We start from the raw sequence: 21,849 nt of genomic DNA on the forward strand, positions 1-21,849 counted from the left end.
ACAGAGGATTAAGCCACTGTATTTTAGGCTTAGTGGGATCAATTCATTGTTGGTTTTGGCCTTTTCATGGGATTTGTTGACAATAAGAAAAATACAGAATTATGCCAAAATTATCCTTTAATGCTCCTGTGATAATCACATCCTTTAAAACAGATGGATTCACGTATGCTCTTGCCATATTCTGAACTGTTCTCCCTGGTGGGATTAAATAACCATAAAAAATCTCTATATGTCAGTAGTGGCCTCACGGCAGCTAAGGTTAGACACTGACTTCAGGAATCCTCAGCAGGTGCACATGTTAAAAAGAAATACACACACATATATATATATATATATATATATATATATATATTGATTTCAGTACTATGCCAACAGCTGAGCAATCAGCAGCAAGTGGTTTACTGCAGAGGGAACTGGTTTGCAGTAATGTGTCGCTGAACCTGAGCACAGTAAAGCTGGTGTTCATCAAGACCAGAATACCAACTTTCTAACAGGTGATATTGATACCTCTACCAGAGCATTGCCAAAAAAAACACATAATGCATTAAATGTTTGTTTGAAAAATACCTTCACATATTTCTGTCTCTGCCTATATTTAGTTCATACTGCATGGAATGCTACAGGTCCAGGTTTTCACCCTAGCAGGCCATGTGAATCACATACTGGGTCCTGGCCCAACAGTTTAGCACTTATTGACTGCTCCGTGCTCACTTCTCGTATCTCCTGGCCCGCGCCGTTATAGGACTGCAGCTCGGCTAGGATCCCATGAGCCTCCTCCAGCACAGCGCTGACCTGGTTCCACACTGCTGTCTCTGCCTCCGTGGGCTGGGCATCTGGGAGGGGAGGGAGGAAAGTACAGAGGGAAGGAGAGGAAGAGAGGGAGTGGGAAGTGAAAGTTAGATGGCAGGTATGTTGAAAAATATTAAGGGGAGGTAGCAGAAAACAAGAAAAGAGAGATGGCGGGGAGGGTGGAGGGGGAAGAAAATTTGAAGATTTGAGGAGAGAAGGAGGTTAGTGATGAAGGAAGAGCGGAAAATATGATATCCTAGAAGGCCAGATAAAAATCTGAATTAACTAAGTACTCGCTAAACTTGACTGCAATTAGAGAAAAATGTCCCTACAAGTGGAAATTACTACATTTCATAGTGCTCGTGGACATTGTAGCCATCTATGTTCAGAATCTGGCCTGTAAATGAATGATCTAATTTACCCACCATAGAATTATAACAAGAGACCTGGAAGCCACGCTCTGTCACACAGTGAAGTTTGATTACAGTGTGTGGTCACCAACAAGGACCAGAAGATGACAAGTCAGTTTCACCTCAGGGAACTATTTGGATGAGGATGTAACAACTGGTAGTTTAACATTTTGATGGTTTCCAGCCACAGTAAAAAGGCCTGGATAGCATCACTTGAACAATGTGTCTGACTCCTAAATCGTCTCGACTGTTTATTCAATGGAGATTTATACAGGCCTGGATACCGGTAGGTGTAATTGTCCCATCAGATTAATGTTATATGTCTTATCCATCTTATTCTCACTCTCTCCATGTCTATAGATGGCTAGAGATATTTTTTTGCCCTTGAGGTTTAATTGTGAGAAATGTTAAAACAAACAAGCAGCAGGGAGGACAACCTCTGGGCATGCTCACTCTTTCTCTTTCTCTGTTTTACTCATACACACCGAGCAGCGTGCATACTGTAAACTCAGTGTTTTTGCCACCGGGCACATCCCAGTCACAGTTCTGCTTTGGTTGCCCATGTGGCGGGCTGCATGCATACAGGAGGGATTAAGTGTTAGAGAAACACAATTTAGGATGTGTCCTCTTGAGTCATCATTGTGTTTTTTTTCTTCTAACTATGCGTCTCAGTGTGTGACTCAGGTATAAAGTGAGAGTGGGAAGCTCTCTACATGTGGTAGCACCACTGATTATTTTTGCACCCTTAGGCATTGCCTCCCTGCAGAGAAATAGTAATCATGGAATATTTGCTACGTGCACACCGGCTGCTGTAATAAGCACAGCAAGCACTGCTATTTTAGTGATGTGCTCCTGCATTTCTCTGGTAAAAAACATATCTTGTTTACTAGGTACAGTAATAATTAAATAAACAGCATATGCTCATAGCATGAAACGAATAGTTCACTTTCTTGCAGAATCTGATGAGAAAATCTATACCACTCATATCTGTACATTAAATTTGAATTTAGCATAGCATAAGGACTAGAAGCAGGGGGAAACAGCTAGCCTGGCTCTGTCCAAAAAAATATTTTGTCACTTGTGGTGCCTGAAAGGTTTTAATGGGGCTTATTACTATTACTTATTACTTAAAGTGAGCAGTGACTGCTTTTTTTTACACTTTGGTTTGTGTACGGATTAAAAAAATGATATATAACGTGTATAGTTAGCTTTAGAGATGCTGATAGGCTAGGTGGATTTTGTTGCATTTGAGCAGAGCCAGGCTAGCTGTTTTCCCTTGTTTCCAGTCTTTATGCTAAGGTAAGCTACCCAACTCCTGTCTGTAGCTTCAAAAGTTAAAAAAGAAAAGCAAAAAAGAAGAGATAATTCAATAAATCCAAGCATCATGTTTTCAATATAAGATGGAAACTTTGAATCAGAAATTATCCACATTTTTGTCATCGGATTTGCTCCTAATCCTTCAAAGGGTTTTAACGTGGTATAATAATTAGCATTCAGCCATAAATCGTTTAATGATAGCTCAGTATAGAGTTTAAACCAAACTTTGAGCTGTGTGACAGAGGTGGCTGTGTCTCTGGGTTAAGAAGGAGAGCTCACAGATGGCACAGGGCGGCTGGGGAGGGGGGAAGTGTCTAAAGCTGCCATGCTGGGGTCTGACTCATTCCACTTGCTTTTGAAGTAAAGTGAATCACATAATAAATGAAGGGGAAATTCAGCCTGTTTGACAGCTGACGTCTCTTGCCAGCAGTGAGCTCTCCCACTCCCACTCTAACATACAGTCAGTAAAGGAAGAGGAGGAGGAAGCCAGCTGTTACAGAGGGGAAAGTGGTTGAGGAGGGGCAGAACACGTTGGGGTGCACTGCAAAACATCTCCATCTTGACAATTCATTTAGTCTCATAATCTTAAAGTCTTAAAATCTTCAGTAGGAATTACTTTTGACAAAGATGACTTGATTGGATTACTTGGATTACTTGTAGTATGTAGTAAAACATATAGTATTTAGTTTGGAGTGTTAGCCATGATAGCAGTGTGTGTTTAGTGCTAGTTAGCAAATATGCTAACATGTTAAACGAAGATGGTAAACATACAGTATATCTGCTTAGCTTTGTTATTGTGAGCATGCTAGCATGCTGTTAGCATTTAGCTCAACAACAGCCTCACAAAGCTGCTAGCATGGACTTATGTTAACCATTCTGGCAAAATGTTTTATTTGTTACAACTACAGAAGATTTTAACACTGAGTACTAAAATTAAAGGACTTGTTGAGATGGACATTTCCACACTGCAAGGTTTAAAATTCACTGAGAAAAGAAAAGAAAAGGGTGGATAGAGGTGGTTTTATTTACCAACCTCTTTCTTGATCTTTCTCTTTTTCTTTCAGTTTCACTTTTTCAGTCTCACTCTCTGACACACACATTTTTTTTGTGCAATGCGCACACACACACACACACACACACACACACACACACACACACACACACACACAGATAAGTCAGACATACGATAAGTCACACAATAAGGCATCAGGAGATGAGGAGGTAGAGGAATGACTATAGACTTTTTCTTATGAACTATAATCATCCCTGAGTAACAGAACAGAAACCCACACAGGACTGGCATTCACTGTTTATTTCTCTCAGTTTTTTGTATCTAGGAGCTGAGATCAAAGCATTTTTGCCATTTTGCTACACCGTCACCATGCCATTGTGCATTTGTCTGCATCTAATAAGATGTTGCGCGTGTGAATAAGAAAGAATGCAAATGCCTTTCAAATGCCAGTCCCTGGAGCAGAACTCAAAAGCTAAACAAGAGGGTGAGCTGGAGAAGAGCTGAGGAGGGAGAAAGAGATAAATAAGGATGTAAAGATGACACAATGGTCAGCTAAGATCAATGGAATGAGGAAAAAAAAAGCAAAGGCAACAAAGAGAAAGGGATAACTCAAAAAAATAAGAAGCGGATGGTCTCACGTTCAAAGTCAAGGAAAACTATTGGGCCATGCTCAAGTTCGGCGCAAGCCAGCACTTTCAGGAGGTTTCCCATGAGCCCCCTGGAACAGAGAGAGGGGAGAAGTCTGTGGGTGATGAGGGGACGGGTGTCGGGGTTGTGCGCGTGTACGTGTGTGTTTATGTGTGTGTGTGTGAGAGGTGAAGGTGTCGGGGTTGGGGCTGGATGAGAGGGGGTTGTTGGAATGGTATGGTGGAAGTATGTCCTGGGTGACGCATGGCAACATGGACACAGAGCTTCTTTAATCCCACTCTTGGTATTATTTAATTCTGCTTTAAATAGAAAAAAGTTGATCAATTTGGTGATGATGGCAATCCTTAGGCTTAAAGGTCAAATGTTACAGAGAATGTGTGTGAATGGGACATAGAGGAGAGGAGTTTTAAAAAAACTTTAGATTTGCAGAATACAATGTGAAAAAATGATAAATATAAGAATTCATTCCTAAATTTATGGGACAAATCTTAAAATATATGGGATTATATGTTTGTTTCAATGGGAATTTAGCAAATTATCCCAAGAATCAAACAAAATAGAAAAATAATAATTAAGAGTGAATGAAAATACCGTAATTGAAATTTCTGTGTACAAAAAAAGAAGAGCTAAATACTAATGTATTTAATTTTCTGTCAAAAACCATAAATTATATGGGATTATATGTGCTTCAGTATGGACTGAGCAAAAAAAAAAAGAATCAAGTACAGAAAAAAAAAATTGAGAGAGAATAACAATAATTTAAAACCAAACAAATTACCTCAAAAGTAAAACCTAAAACTACACAAGAGCACAACTTGAACAGCGAAAGTGTGAAAGAGTTGGGTTTCTGTGACATAAAAGTAGATACAATTCAAATTAAATGGAGCACTCTTGTATAGTTTTATTGCAGGTTTTACTTTTGAGGTCATTTATTGGTTTCAAATTAGTTATATTCATCCTCTATGTTTTCTAATCTTGGGAGATTTTGTTGAATGATATTGATAGGAGGAGTCAAAGCCGGATATACTGTATAAAAGTCAGAATATATATAAATCAGTTTTTTTATTTTTTTTATTTGAGGACAGTGTTGTTTAAGAGGTAACAGAATAAATGAACTCTTCTCTAAAAAATCTAATACTAATGCCTGTTTGCCGCACTGTAATTACCTTTGCATTATTTTATTTATACCATATAGTTATACCATCATTGGATAGAACCGCTTTCAGCATCTGAAAGCACTGAGAGTGGGACTAGAGAGCGTCTGATAATGACAAACCACACCCACAACAACACTCCATCACACCATCAACAACGCTGCAGCTCACATCCAGATATACCTCCCATGACCCCACCCAGCATCCTCCCACTGAACACCTCTGCTGCACACATGTGCACTCACATTTTCAAGCACACAAACACGTGCACACACCCCGGCGCTCACTTACTTTCAAAGTCCAGGAAAAAATGTGGACAGTTCTCTAAATCCTTGCCAAGGACCTTAATGAGGTTCCCCATGGCTGGCGACCTGGACGGGAGGAAACAACACAATGCATACAGTATGCAGAACCTGGCAACCGCATGAAAATACACAACATGCACATGGAGAACACAGCAGGTTGTGAATGTTTAATTATTTATTTTTTTTACCCATCTGCATTTTTCTAATTATCCCTCCAATCTTTTGTTATCCATCATTCTGTCTAAGCAATATACGTCCAGAGACAAGTCAGATATTGCACTCATAAATGACACTGATCACAGTTTGCATCCCACACAGTATTTGCTGTATTCGATTAGAGGGGGTCTGAGATCCAGTAGTGTACCGTTTAGCTCACTCATCGGTAGTCATGAGAGCTGAGCAGTGGTTTTAATCCATTTACATTACTATAGTAACCTAATAAAAGCCTGCTATGTACGGCCTACTTTCTCCTAATGCTCTTCAAGTACAGCAGTTTATGGATACTTTATGACAAGCTCTTTATACTTCATACCCAAAGGCCAGATGCCAGAGCTTTATGAAATCAATGATGCAAGCTTTATTAGATTATACTGTAGGTCAGACAAGCAGGATATATAGGAATGTACGCGTATATGTTCATATTTAGCACCAGACAAAACAACATATGTCAGGTGCTTTAGAATTTAAGACCATGGCAGTGGTCCCTGGTTTCAACCTCTTCAATCCTGGACATTGTAAACTCACGGTGTGGAGCCAAATATTGTTCAAAAATAGGGGTGGGCCATGATACAAAATTAGGTTTTGATCCGATACCAAGTAATACCAAGGTCAGAGCCACCATTTAAAAGGAAATACACCTTATGTTCATGTAGAGGAGAGCTATCTGCCATTATTTATGAGGTGGATGCATCATTAATGGGATCTTTCACAATACAATTTTATTACAACCAATTATTAATCATATCTATTTACTATTCTCTAATTACTTAATCACAAGCATGTTACAGACTTAGTAGTTTAGTATAAGTAGTATCTATATTTAAGGTAGTAGATCATCCACCCCTATTTCAACCCCACAGTTTAGTGGAGTGAAAATAGTGGAGATTTTGAAGTTTCCACAGATACCAAATATTTTGGGCTGACTTTTGTAATTGTGTTCAAAATGATGCACATGACATCTAAACTATTTCAATCAGATTGAATGGTGTAGACTGAGAAATATGAAGGAATTTAATAAGGGATTTTATATTGTATACATCATACAGCTTCAATAAAGAGCTGGAACAAGCTGATAGAGAAATGTGATATTGTCAGAGAGTGTGGAATAACATGATTTTAAAAACCTTAAAGCTACTTAAAGAGGAAGATTAAGTAAAAATGGATGTTAAGAGATCAAAGAAGGAGAGGATTGAGAGGCCACATGTATCGCATAAAAAAACACAATAAATACAAAACCCAAGTGGAATCCAATATTCAAAAATGACTCTCAGCTGTGTAAGTATGAAAGCCTCCCTCCTTAATCCCCCCCCCCCACCTCATAAAGGGCCTTCGGTAGCAGAAAGTAAGCAGCTGCCAAGTTTCACTTCCTCTGCCGTACCCTCTGTGTTTATGTGCTATGTTAGCACACAACGGAGGCCTATCAGTTTTCCCCTGCATTAACATTAGCATGTTTATGAGATGCCACCGTCCCGCAAAGAAAATAAGCCCAGCCTTTTCACTGTTACTCAGCAAGAATGGTTGATGCAATGCAGCACTGAGGTACAGATAGAGAAGGATGGAGTTACACTGTCCAGTCGCTGAGACAGCTTGCTGACATTCTCCAAAGTAGCACTTTCAGATGAGTACTACTGCATCTACTGTATTCTACTGAAGATGCTCTCTGATTAGTTAGTTAGACAAGTTGACTCCATCAACAAAATCAGTTGGGAGGCAGGGAAAGAGAGCTGTATGCTGAGTCACTGATGTAGCCTGTGAGCATCAGTCCAGATGTGAATTGTAATATGCGCCCCATCACCTCCTGACTTTTACACCACCTGCTCCAAGATACACGCTGAACAGACACTATGAATATATGAATAACAGATTCACATCTTCAGCCTGACAAGGTGGTTGCAAAGGCGAAATCAAGCTGAGTTTCAAATCAGAGCCTCATATAAAGCAATGAAAGCTCTCTGACATGTGAGTAGGAGAGTGTGTGGTATGCCGTACACACACACACACACACACACACACACACACACACACACACACACACACACACACACACACACACACACCACACACACACACACACACACACACACACACACACCAAGTCTGGAGCAGCATGTGGTCCATCCTGAGAGCAGCGCTCGGCTGATGGTTGCCAGGATACTGTTGGCCTGGTAATATCGTCTGCTAGCCTCAGCAGAAGATGCGTGTGAGTGTGTGTGGGGGGGATAGCATCCAGCTCTGTTCACGAACTGGTCATTCGCTTACAACAGTGATCTGATGCATCAATCTTTACTACTTAAACAGCAATCTGTCTTTGTAGTAATTGCAGAACACAAAAAAATCACCAGGCCTTAAAAAAACAGGAAATCAAGAAACTAACTGTCAACTTCTTACACCTCTCTCTTCTTACCCTGTTTTTCTACGAGTGATTCGCCTCTTCCTTTATCTTAAGCCCTCCGTTTCCTCTTCTTCCTCCTGCCTTTGTCCTCCCTGCTTGGTGAAATCGTTGCTGTGAGTAAATCCCAGGTTAGCTCAGAGCGATAACTGCAGTTCCACGCTGGCACTGGTTGCCACTCTGCTTTTTAAAGAGACTGATCTAAACTTCTGCTCTCGCTCTTTCTCCCTCTGCCTCTGCGTATCGCTGTCCACTTCACACTTCTCTTTTTCAGCCATCTATTTAAAGGCCTGTGGTTTTCTCTATTTGGTCTGTGTGCTAGATGCTACTCGTTTTTGTTTGAAGAAGAGGATAGTCTGCTGGTTGTTGGTACAAAGCGCCTAAGATGTGTTCACTGTTATTTACATTTCTGTCTTTTTTCCTCTGGCTGTATTGTCTTTATGTGTGTCCGTATCTTTTCAACACATACGCAAACAGAGAAAACTCCTTCTCTCTTTTTCGTTTCTGATGTCAGAATGGGTTCCTCAAAAATATCCCCTCCAGCTCCTCTCTCTGCCTCACTTCTCTATTTCACCACTCAGTAGCACTCTCCCGGCTCTTCTGGCCTTGTCTTGTCACAGAACATCTCTGTCACGGTGCCATTCAGTCTCACTGGTGGCCCTTAGGTGCAAACAAATCTAAGTGGCAAAATGGAAATGGCGATCGCCATGATTTCTTCTTAAACTGGGATACATTTCATAAAAGCCGTTGGATGTGTCACAGGCTCACAGTGTGGATATTAAGGCATGGCATTCTGTGAATTAGGAAGTGTGTTTGGTGGTCACTGGTTGCAGTTTCTCTTACACGCAAACACAGACAATGTTTGCAGTCAGCCAGCGTGAAAGTGGAGCAAAGTGCTTGTCTTATGCAACTGCGCACACAGCTCTCATCTGTAGTCTGGCAAGAGAAACCAAAACGAGAGGCTCCTCGAGTCCTAATAAAGACGCGGCTCGGCTCCCACATGGTGTCTGAAAAGCAAACCTGGTCCAGACTGGAAGCCAAGCAGGCAGAGCGAGGCCTCCCAGCTTCCTTTCAGCTCTTTCTGAAAGATTCCTCCTGTTACAGCCCAGGAGCTTCACCAGTGTGGATATACTGAGCACAGAAAGAAACAGCACCGCTCGTCTTTGCCAAGCCTAACCACTATTAACTCACCATTAATACCATCTGAACTCCCTTTCTCCATCTGTGTCCCTTTCTCTCTGCCTCCAAACCACAATGATCTCTCACACACTGGCTGGCTGGGTATTCACTGGCTTGTGAATCAAACCCTGCTGCAGCTGTACTGTACACCATGGATGCAGCAACTCTACTCTCCCAGCTCTCATCTTTCCTCTCTACCCATCATTGTTTCCTTATTCCTAAAGTCTCCACCCGTTTCTCCTCTCTCAGACAGTTTCTCTGCCGTGTCCTTATTTTTTAGCTGTTGTTCATTATATATATATATAAAAAATGTTATACTCCTCATTTTTCATTCCTACCTTCGCTTGTGCTTATCCCTCTGGAACACTTCACTGCATCAACCAGGGCTTGTCAGCTCCACACAGTGGTTACAGCATCAGCACCCACCACCTTACAAAGAGACGGACAGGTAGACAGAGAGAAAGAGAAATTAACATACAATTCAACATCATGTAGCGCAGTGTCGGGAAAAGCAGGAATATAGAAGTCTTAAGTTTGGTTTTAAGAAACATTAAGTCAACATCGGCAAAAAAAAGCATGTGCCGTAAACAGCAAATTCACATAGGAGCAACAAAATAATACAATTATTATGTAATTAGGCTGATGTGCTAGTTTACCTTCAGGTAGGGATACGATTTTACCTAGCTGGCTTTGCAGTGAAACTTTCACTTTCACCCAGATGTAACCTGCTAATGCATCTAAAAATGTTACTATGCTATAGTATAAACCTGCAATAACAGATTTTGCCCACTTGGGGACAGCAAAAACAAGTTGAGATCACACCACTAACATATCATGACCTAAACTGATTAACACGTTCGCATACAGACAGTTGCCTAATTGCACATCTATCAGATACAGAGAAACATTAGCATAGATTTGAAGTTGTGTCTGTGTCCACCCAATGAAAAAAAATTTCAATTTTAACTCTTCGTCTTTGGTGTCCGCTAACTCCTGTGAAACATATATTGCTCTTTAGCTGCTAACCCTTTCTGCCATTTGGTGCTGGGCAGGTGGTGTAAAGTTGTTCTTTCAAGCTTTTTCTCTGAAAACAGCTGTCTGATGAGAGTGAAGAGTGGACAACACAGTACAAACCAAAGCAAAACCACAGTGTGGTTGTTTTGGTGAGCAGGAAACTAAAACGAGCTAAAAGGCACAGCAGCGCTGAGAGGAACTGCAGAGTCGGGTGATAATTCTCTGTGGCTCTTTCTGTTAGAGGTATCAATTGATCTATTATTATAAAAAATTTTTTTAAAGTTATAGCGGCTTTAAGTGTCCCTTGATGGTCCCGATGGAAGTCATACCATTTAAACTACAACGTTTCAAAACAACAGTTGAACACTCATGGATCATGGTCAGAAACAAAAGATGTTGAGCTTCAATTCAAAATGATCAGCATGTCCCTTTCAAACGTTAAATCAGTCTAATCTGAGAACCTAGAAGGTGCTTCTTTGTTTCCCGTTTTTACATTTCGATAACAGATTAAGCTTGTTAAGCTTATCTCAGTCATTGTGCGAATCTCACAACTCCAGCGTCGTCTTACCCGCTGACTGGTGTAACTATTAACACTACTGCTGCCGCCCTTGCGTCATCGAATCTTATCAAGAGAGAGTGCAGACAGGAGAGAGTCGGGGGCCTTTGAAGAATAGTTGCCAGGGAAACACAGCCTCTCATTCTCATGGCAACACACAGTTGGGTACTGTTCAGTGTTAGCAATCAGGTGGATTGGATGGCTGGGTGAATGGATAGGGGCTCTCCTTAATCTCCAGAGTGTGTGGGACACCAACGCATTGACTTTCCTACTTGTGGGGGTTGTAAACCAGACTGTCCACTCCTGGAATTACACGTCCTTTCCTTAAATAGTGACTTCCATTTTGACTGTGTGTTCCCTTAAAGTATTAAATTGCCTAATGCTTATTGATCTCTCCTCTCAGTGAAAGGGCAAAGGTCAAGTACTGCACCAGATGCTGAGGTTAAGAGAGGTGACGACTTGAACTAAGACAATGAGGTTGTGGCCAGAGTTAAAGTAAACTACATCTCACTTTGCTTCTTACAGTCTTCTCCCCCTTGACCTTTAAAACTTACATGAATTGGTATCTAAATTGTGTCTGCATATGAATCTCATATATCAGCACTGAAAGTCCCTCAGAAATGTAAATTTCCCCATGTTTTCGAACCACAGAGAAGTAGTTGTTTTTTGTAAAATGTACCCTTAATGAAAAGCCAGCTCTATGCAGCTGTTATAGATATGAATGTTTTTTTCAGATCAAATTGAGAGCAGACATATAATTTTACTCCAGCTTCAGGGCCCTGCCTACACAGTTTGATGGACTACTATTTTCAGTTCTGTTAATTAGTTGAGTGCTTTTAGTTTGCCATTAGCGCTCCATGCCACCTGTTTGATTTCTCAGCAGCGCTCAATCTGATCCATATACAAACTTCAACTTCCATCTGTGTTTATACAGCATGTGGGTTTGAGATGCAACTGCATACACTGTGATCAGATTTAGTTCATCTCAGTTACATTTAAACTGATATATTAAAATACAGTCTAATCAAACACCAACATAAAGTGTCTCAGTAAGGGGCTGCCCATGTGGTTTAATGAACGACAACGTCCCTTGTTTTAATTCGGCCTGGGACCGCTGTTGCATCTCTCTCTCCCTTGTGTTTCCTTTCATCTCTACTGTCCATCTAGTCCGCCACAAGGCTCCAGAACAGATTCTGGGCTAGGCTTTAAGGTTTATTATGATTCTCTAAGTCTGCGAGACTGAACACAATTTCTTCCAAAAGATATCTCCTGATTTGGTGTTTTGATGATGGGAGATGACACATTGCTCCAAAGGCCATAGCATACGATTCATATCATCTTTAAACTCAATAACACATTCAGCGAACACTGCCCTGTACAGTAGCATAGGAATTTGTTGTTTCTCCACAAATGTATTATTTTTTCCCCCTTTAATTTGTCACTAGTCTGTGTGAATGCAGAGTTGATACATGTATTTTTGTTTGAAGTATTTAAAGTAAAAACTAATGAATCAGATCTCTGGAAGACTTTTATATTGGCGCTGCCACTTAGTAAGCCCCATCATGAATCAGTGTCCTTCTAATTAAATATTAGACTGCTCTGCAGTCTCCAGTGAGCAGACACTGAGAGAGAAGTCTGTCCAATCGGTGGGACAGTCTTTAAATGTAGTTGCTTTTTCAGCAACTTCAGAAACAGATGAAGACAGAGCCGGAGGGTCTCGTTGTATGGAGACGTCTGACCATTTAATTGAGAGTCTGTGGTACTCTGTTCATGTTAGTTCTGCCCACTGAACATATCCTCCTTTAAAAGAAAAAAACCCCACTTGTGATTCCTATTCTCACTCTCTATCTCTTTCACTCTTTCTCAACCTTTCGCCTGCTATCTCGACACACCCCTGCTCTCTGCCTCCGGTTCACTTAAAACCCCTCTTTTATACAGCCGTTCATTCACTCATCTTCTCACCGCACACCCTTTCGACCTCTTCCTCTGTTTGTATGTCTTTTATATCCTCCCTCCATCTTTTTTCTGCTTTGTTCTCAGCATATTGTCCCTAAAGAGAGAAGTGCAGGAGGCTGTGGATAAATGACCAGCTCATACGTGTGTTTTGAAAGACGGGGGGGGGGTGTAGAGTGATGTAGAGTGAACCAAACGCCCACCTACACTCAGTTCATGTTTGGAGAAAAGGTGAATTATATAATGGACTCTGTTATTATACATTGCAGTAAGTGCGGATGGCGGATTGGGTGATGATCATATACTGGAATTCTGTTTTGTGTGAGTAGAGGAGATGAGAGAAAATGAGGAGAGGAGAGGAGAGGAGAGGAGAGGAGAGGAGAGGAGAGGAGAGGAGAGGAGAGGAGAGGAGAGGAGAGGATAATGGGAGGTGGCAGTGTCAAACCCAGATAGACCATCGCTAAAGATTGACCACTGATGGAATGCTACAGCCAATTTGCCTCAGGCACGCACACACACACACACACACACACACACACACACACACACACACACACACACACACACACACATTCCTACACAGTTACAGATACCTCCGTCCCTCTCTGAGGTGAGGAGGGAAGGAGAATAAAAGGGGAGAGTGGCTGAACGTGGGAGCGAAGGACGGAGCGCCAGAGAGCAAAAGAGAAATGGAAATGGAAGGAGGTTACGATTCTTTAGCATCACCCCTCCCCCTTCTCGCTCGCTCGCTCACACACACACACACACACACACACACACACACACACACACACACACACTGGCTGAGTCTGAGTCCAGAGCAGCGCACGGTGCCTCATGAAAGGGTGATTGCAAATGAGCATTGTGATTCTGTGCTGCGAGGTTGACAAAGAAAAAGGGATGGATAGAGTCAGAGACAGAAAAATGTCAGAGAGAGAGTGTGTATGGCATGTTTCGTTACATTAACTTAAGCTGTACTTTAATCCATTTTCATTGTGTAACATGCTTCATCTTCTTCGGTTGAACTAAAGAACTGGGGCAGCAACTGAGGGATTTCAAGGCTTCTTTGCTCAGAGGTGGTTACAAACGGAGCTCTAATGTCTCTGTTGTGTAGATATTATGAAGGTTTATATGCATAACGTGCATTTGCATCTGTTATGTACAGTATCCTGAAGTGTCTAACATGAGAGATTCTTTTTTCCACCAAAGAGAGATATATATATATATATATATATATATATATATATATATATATCTTATATTTTATGTAGCCATAGTAATATGAGAATACCACAATTTGGCTGAGGGGCGTTTTGAACCTTAGGGAAGCAGAGTCTAAAAAATGACAGCTTTGAACTGCAGTTTCAAGAACAGTTTCCTCTCTGAGCTTTGGCTGTCTGAGGGTGATTGGATGTACACTGAGCTCTTGTTATCTTTATTTGTGGTGTGGGATGACAATTAGCTGTTATCAAAGGGAACGCTACACTATGGGCTTACACACACTTGCATGGGGGCTCGTGATGTGTGTATGTGCATACCTGTGTGTTACAACCACTGCTAGGACTATTGTTGCATCCTCCTTTCCTTGTCCTTCCCTGACCCCCTGCTATCTGTAAACAAAGAGAGCAGCGATATACGTCTGTACAGCCAGCCACTCTTTGTCCCTGATGGACCTTCTTACACACTGCTTTATATAGGTCAGGGCAGTGTGCGTGTTTACGTATGAAGTTAATTTCTATGGGATGAAAATAAAATTTAGTGCTAGATGTGTGTGTGTGTGTGTGTGTGTGTGTGTGTGTGCTTGCGTGCGTGCGTGCATACGTGTGTGTGTGTGTGTATGTTTGTGTGTGTCTGAGTGAGAGAGAGAGAGAGAGAGAGTGAGAGTGTAAAACAGAGAGTGAGCGACAAGGACTACTATAAAACAGTACATAAAGGCAGTTTGAACTCAGCTCTCATACCCTGGCGTCTCGCTGTCGTGTGATTCTCCTCTCTCCTTCAACTCTCCTTCACTCTTTCAGTCCATTCATTGTCTGTCTGTCTGTCTTTCTGTCTGACCTCTTCCCTGCTTACTTCTCTGCGAGCATGCACCACGTCAGCAATCCTTCTTCTCTTTAACACAATTATATCTTTTTGTGTAGTGGTCAGAAATATAAATTCCCTCTCCTACTCTATACAGTTCCATTCTGTGTCTCTGTAGCGGTGTTCTAACTCCATAGTCTACTAAAGGCTTTTTTGTTTGTAAAAGATTTTTTTGTGGCTAGAAACATGCTTGTAAAATGTACATTATTTTTTTTTATCACAATGGAAATAGAGAATAGTAAGAAAGCTCCAGAGGGATCTTGGAAAACAAAAAGAGTATCACATTTTTGGTTTCTCTTGCACAAAACAATAAAGTAGACCTCTAAGTCACTGTCCACATATCCGATTGGAATTTTCAGCAATTCCAAAAGGTTTGGTGTTGTGCTCATTGACGGCTGTCAACTGATCCAACCAGAACTTTGTAGGTGGGACTAAGAATGGCGACATCATCTTTCTGCACCAGAGCCAGAAAAATGATGACAGAGAAATTGCCAGAAAAATGGCAACGTGCATGGACCAGGTTCGATGCAGCTGACTCATAAAAATAACAACCCTTAAATTGACATAGTTCTACATTGTGAATAACTTTAAGTTACAGTAACTGCTCCTGGTAACCAATATCACAGCTGACTGAAAATCCTGTCAGCGTGATGGAACCGTCACTGCAAAATAACAACCTCAACAGAGAGCAACTCACATGAACAAACTAAAGACTAAAAACTTTATTAATGTCAGTCTTAAAGTAAAGTAGAGTCAGTTTTGTATATTACGTAACAGCAAAAACAGTTAACATTTGTATGTACTGTTTACTATTTCTAGTGTGGAATTGGGACACAGCATGTGCCGTAGTACATGACCACAGTGAATGAATGAATGAATGGTGTGACCTCTGACACTAGCGTGACCTAGAATCTATATACAGCTTGGTGCGTCGAAGTCGCCCACCCTCCACGTACCGGAAAGAGCAGACATGTCCTTGACAGAGGCAATGCTCCATCACACTGTGCTGCAGTGTGTCTCACATGGCAGCGGATGCAGCGTTACACTATTCCCATTCCCACTGGGAGGGACAAAATAGCAGCAGCAGCTCTCAAATATAGGAACATTGGCTGTGATGTAATGTATGGGCTCACGCTGACGCAGAGAAATAAATAACTGATGGAACAGGATGAAAATTAACTTAAAAAATCATTTGGGACGTTTTGGTGGATCCCCAGTGTGAGAGTTTGAGATCTTGGCTGTTTTTGTGGTTTATTTCTGTCCAGTGATTTATTTTTGAGTTACATGCCTATTCGCTTCTTTGTTGTTTGATGTAAAAAATAATGATATTTATATAGTAGATGAATCCTCACTGGCCCAAGCTGAACTAATTAGTAAGCGTTTGTGTGTGTGTGTGTGTGTGTGTGTGTGTGTGTGTGTGTGTGTGTGTGTGTGTGTGTGTGTGTGTGTGTGTGTGTGTGTGTGTGTGTTTGTGTGCACATAAAGGGAAAAAAATAGAGAGAATCTATGTTTATTGTCTCACAGGCCTGATCAAACACTGAACACAAGCATGGTTGCCAGCCCCCCAGTGTGCCCACGGCAGATCTGGCATACACACATGTGGACAAACGCACACACAAATACAGAAACAGATTGAAACATAAAACATACAGTGATGATACTGAAATGGAAATTGCCCGATCACTAAGCCCCAGCCTCCTTGGTTACTGTTGCTATGCTTGTCAAGCTTTCTGTTCTTGCACGACACATGCAGTTTACAGTGATAACGATGATTTCTCATTTTGTACTCAGGTCTCACTTGTAAATGAGATCGTGATCTCAGTGTGATTTCCTGATTAAATAAATTATATATATATATATATATATATATATATATATATATATATATATATATATATATATATATATATTTAGTAATTTTTCAAACAAGGCTTTTCATCATCCTCATCAGTTGATGATCCATGTATAAGACAGAAATAAAGGAGCAGCATTGTTTTTGCTGCAATGTGTCGGCCCTAGTATTAGTATACAGCACAGATTAGGGACAATTTTAAGATCCGACAGTACATTTTGCATTGTTTGCTTATGTTACAGAAGACCTCTTGGGCAAGCAACACAGAGGTTATGGTGGTTATATTTATGCTTTATTGGCAGTATTTTCAAAAAATGTCTCACTTTTAAAGGTCCCATATTGTAAAAAGTGACAGGTGCTAAAACTGAGAAAATAATGCGTTTTCTGAACCTTAAAGCATGTAAACATGTTCTCGTAGAAACCCAAAATACAAGTATGCACCTAAAAATGAGCATAAAATGTCCCCTTTCACTTTATAAATCAAAGATTTTCCCCCTTTCTGGTCATCATATCCCTGCCTCTACTGAATTATTTTTTCCCCAGTTAAATTTAGGAAAAAGATTGTGGTTTGGATTAAAACATTCCCGAGGAAGGAACGAGCGTTTCCTGGGTGAAAGTATTTAGTTTTCACCGTGACGTGAACTCCGCTCTCTGACTTGAAAGCGCTGTGTTTTATGTTGACACCACGTTGTGCTATTTCATTTTGAGATTATTTTTTCCATTGAATATTAAAGTGCATATTTAAGTGTTTTGGCATGCCTGGCACTATATCCATGGTATTGAAAGGTGGATTTAATTCTTGCATGTTTTTGTTGTTGTGCATGATCAAAAAACATCCTCCCCTCTGCTTTTTCACAAACCAAGTAGTAACCAAGAAGTAACCAAGTTAGCAATAAAACTACATAGCAAGCTAGTTAGCTGGACAGTCTAACGGTTGCAGCTTACACTGGAGCAGGTACACACATGATTTCGATCTTGTGTTTTTGGTTTTGGAAAAGCATACAAAAAAAGAGACTTTTGATACAGTATGGTTCTTACTAGCGCTTGACAGACATGCTGTGCTTGGTTACTGTTGTTAAGCTTGATTGATTGGAGAAATCGCTGTTCGGTCAACTGAGGAGAAGATAGAGATATAACAGAGAGACCTTGATCAGCAGCATAGTCCTTGACACTATGACTGTTACACTAAATGCACTCTGTCATTCATACTAGATAGTCAAAGTACTCCTCTCATGTAAGTGTATTTACCTCGAGCCTCAGTAACCAAACACGGTTATATTATCCAGCAGAACTTATTAAGAGAGCTGGAGCCTCGATTGAGATGTCATCGCTAAGTAGATGATTTGCCTCTTCACTTATTACACACTAATTGCAATACTGTTTCACTTCCTCTCTTCCTCGCTTCCACTCTTCCCGCTCTGCTGACTTTAGCCTCCATCGGCCTAAATTGGCTTCACGTTCCCATTGATTTGGGGTTATTGATCTTAAATATGACCAGAGGGCGGGCATTTGTTCTGCTCATTGACATTAGTGGACAGCAATTGATCTGATCAACAACAGGCCATGACACTGTAGGAAGTCCTCAAAAAGCAGATCTGGAGTAATCTGATTACATGCAAAAATTCACCATCTCCTCTTTCATTGCCATAGAAAGAGAGAGTTTGACAAGCCAAGTCATATCTGGTTAGAAGTAAAGTCACAGAGGCAGGAGAGGATTAACGGTGGCCTGTCTCTTTGTCTTACTGAATGTAATATCACACATTTCAAAGAGTTTCAGCAGGACAGCCGTAACAAGGATGATAACAGAGTTTAATACGACTTTTCAGTAGTTTCCACAAGTGCCATCCAACATCGAGCGTTAGGTAATATGATCAAAGAGTTATCAGATCTTGGCTCCCTTGTCACTGTGAATTAAATCTCAATGTCTCCTAAATCTATTTTCTCACTGGTTCATAGACGTCTTAAATTAAAGAATCCCTAATTTCTAATCTTGTTAGGCAAGATTTTAATCAAGTGTTGAGTCTTTAGTCTAATTTATTTCAAAACAAGTGGAAAGTAGAACTAGATCGATTTTGTTTTCACATGAAATTACTCTACGAAGCAGAATTTGTCTTAAAGGAATACTTCGACATTTTGAAAATATGCTTAGGTGAGTAGATCGGTGTCACTCTTGTATCTGTACAGTACATCTGTCTACCAGCACCTCGCAAGCTCTATAATTAACACATTAAATCTTGTTAGTATATTCCGTACAAAAAACAAAGTGTAAAAGGTATTCTCATCACCTTGAGGTTCCCAGGCAACCAGCAGAGACTTTAGGAATTTACCGTTTACCAAGAAATAGTAAAAACACAACTTGGTGTTTTTACTCTTATTATTATGTACAGATTAAACAAATGAGATATTACGAATTTGTTAACTTTAGACAGAGCCAGACTTGCTGTTTCCATATGTTTCCAGTCTTTATGCTAAGCAAAGCTAACTGGCTTTTTACTGAAGCCTAGTCTAGCTTTGCCAGACCCTCCTCCCAAGCCCGCTGAAGGAGGGTCTGGCTACTCCACATAGCATTTGGGGATGAGAGAAAAATGTGCTCTGGTTTAATGGCATTTCTTTAAACCAATCAGAATCATCATGGGCGGTGCTAAACTCCGCACAGAGCCGCTGCAAAATAGTCGTGCGAGAGAAAACTCAGATTGGACAGATAGTCTAGCTAGCTGTCTCAATTTACCCTGCAGAGATCTGAGGAGCAGTTAACAATAGTCCTCATATATCCACCGAATTTAAAATTCTAACACAAAGAAAGCGAAACGGAAAACGGAAAACGGAAAACGGAAAATACATGCATGTATTTTCAGAGAATATAGGATATAGACTACATATATATATATACATATATATATATATATATATATAGGATATAGACTAACTAAAGCCTTATATTTAAAAAACAGACATGAGAGTGGTATTGATCTTTTTTTTATCATACCCTCAGCAAGAAAGCAAATAAGCACATTTTTCAAAATGTTGCACTATTGTTTTAAGAAACCTATATTGTGAAACTGAATTTCTGCATAGGCAACACCCCCAATTTCTCTTTTGCCACCAGTTCTCTAAAAAAGTTGTAATTACTGAATATACTTCTTGCATAGATATAACCTTCTGCAGACTATATCAGGACCCTCCCTCACCACCCTGTGCCCCTTTAACAGGATCATCTCTGCTCTGAGGGAGTAATCCCTGATTTCTAACAAACTGGCTTAAAAACCACAAGATTACCAGGTGGAGACGGATCCCATCTTAAATTCTGAAACGTCTATTCTAGTCTGATCCGACCTTTGAACTTCAGTGAAAACAAAAGGATCATCAACAGCCAGGATGAAAGCTTAAGTGACAGATGTTTGAATGGCAGATGTTACTGCCGGACAGATGGGACGGCCAGTCAACAAGATTAAGAGTGTTTAGATTAAGTGTGGATTGTCAGGCATTTTTGAGGAAATCAGTTGGGCCACATGGACAAACATATGGATGATGTTGTATTTTGATCAAAGTATTGAATGCACTTGGATCTCCATCCACTTGTTCCTGGAAGTCTGTCTGCTAAGCTTTTTTTAAGTCAAAAAAAGAGCAATAATCCACTATTTAATCATGTACAGGATGTTAAAAGATGGTATAAGGAAGATATTTAACAGTAAACAATGCAAGTAGCAGCACATGTCCTTGTGTCTTTACAGAAACTTGCATTTTAATGCTACACTTCAGGCTTTGAAATGCTCTTTTAGGCATCTATTTAGTGTCAAAATGTTTTGACAAAACCCTTTTTCAGGCGTGAACCATGACACTTAGGAGTAGCTGCACACATTTCCATATCATTGTACATGTCACTCATCTGCCTCATTCATAGACTGTTGGTGGTGCGATGCCATGTCTAGTTCAGTGAAGGCTGTGGGAGATCGTCACACATCATTACACCTGATTGTTGACAGCGCTTCAATGGGGACAAATACGGTAAGAAGCAGCAAAAAAAATTACCCGACCTCTGCTTTTTTCATTCATTCTAACCTTACATAGCCATTCTCTATTCCCAGTCCCTCAACATGTAATAATCAACATGCTGGAGCCATAAGATTACACATATCTGTACCGTGAAATACATGTCATCATGGGAAATATTGCTTGGCGGTGAGTAATTGCTGTTATGACATGAATAACATAACAATAATGGTTGAGGAGAAAAGATTGAGGTGATGTACATTAAGAAAAATAGAAAAGAAGAGAGCCTCCTCCACCATGACACCCCAACCCCCCCTTCCTGTCTTCCGCCTTGTCAAACCTGATAATCCTGACACATGCTAAGGCAACCCTAATAAGATACTGCACCTCATATGGACAGAGGGAATGGGACATTGTGAGACACACAGAGCACTAATCCTCTGCAAGACTGCAGGACAGAATGATTGTGCAGCGCTGGAAGACACCGGCACATGCTGTCAACACCATTTTGCGCTGAGCATTTGGACTAGATGAGGACGAAGGAAGTGACAGAATGTACCGAGGTGATAGAGACTGATCGGAGGGGCTTGGAGGGAAAGAAATATTGAGAGCAGGGATGAATTAACGAGTTAATGGTGGAAGCGAAAGAGATGAATATAGAGAGAGAGAGAGAGAGAGAGAGAGAGAGAGAGAGAGAGAGAGAGCACGAGGAGAGATACTGACAGACAGAAGAAAAAGAGAGAGAAGAGGAGGTGTGAGACAAAGAGTGACAGAGAAGGAGCGAGGAGAGAGGAGGAAATGCAGACGGGCATGTTTCTATGGGCACTCAGGAAAGAGTTGGGATGAGGGAATCTTGCATCATCGCGGCAGGCCAATGAAAAGGCTCGGTTAAAATGTTCAAAGGGAGTGTCCTAGCAACAGCAGAGTAAATACCATTGCAGCCACCATTCCATCTTAGACTGAAAAAAAGGAAACCTACACAC

At 40.7% G+C, this 21,849-nt stretch overlaps 1 protein-coding gene across 4 annotated transcripts in view; it reads right to left on the bottom strand.

Annotated features, from left to right (window-relative positions):
• The window catches only part of fam49al (family with sequence similarity 49 member A, like), a 31,145-nt gene that overhangs the window by 7,015 nt on the left and 2,281 nt on the right, over positions 1–21,849 (bottom strand). The window contains exons 2-5 of one of the 4 annotated variants that reach the window (XM_035993169.1): positions 9,761–9,851; positions 5,622–5,701; positions 4,167–4,246; positions 712–833 (exon numbers count right to left, since the gene is read on the bottom strand). In XM_035993169.1, the coding sequence (XP_035849062.1) occupies positions 712–833; positions 4,167–4,239 (195 nt within the window). In that variant the 5' untranslated portion in view covers positions 4,240–4,246; positions 5,622–5,701; positions 9,761–9,851. Of the gene's footprint in view, positions 1–711; positions 834–4,166; positions 4,247–5,621; positions 5,702–8,258; positions 8,705–9,760; positions 9,852–21,849 lie in introns of those variants that run through there. The other 3 variants (XM_031287137.2, XM_031287140.2, XM_031287138.2) reach the window with 3 other exon arrangements.

Source organism: Sander lucioperca, chromosome 16 (genome assembly GCF_008315115.2).
Source record: "Sander lucioperca isolate FBNREF2018 chromosome 16, SLUC_FBN_1.2, whole genome shotgun sequence".
Taxonomy (NCBI): domain Eukaryota; kingdom Metazoa; phylum Chordata; class Actinopteri; order Perciformes; family Percidae; genus Sander; species Sander lucioperca.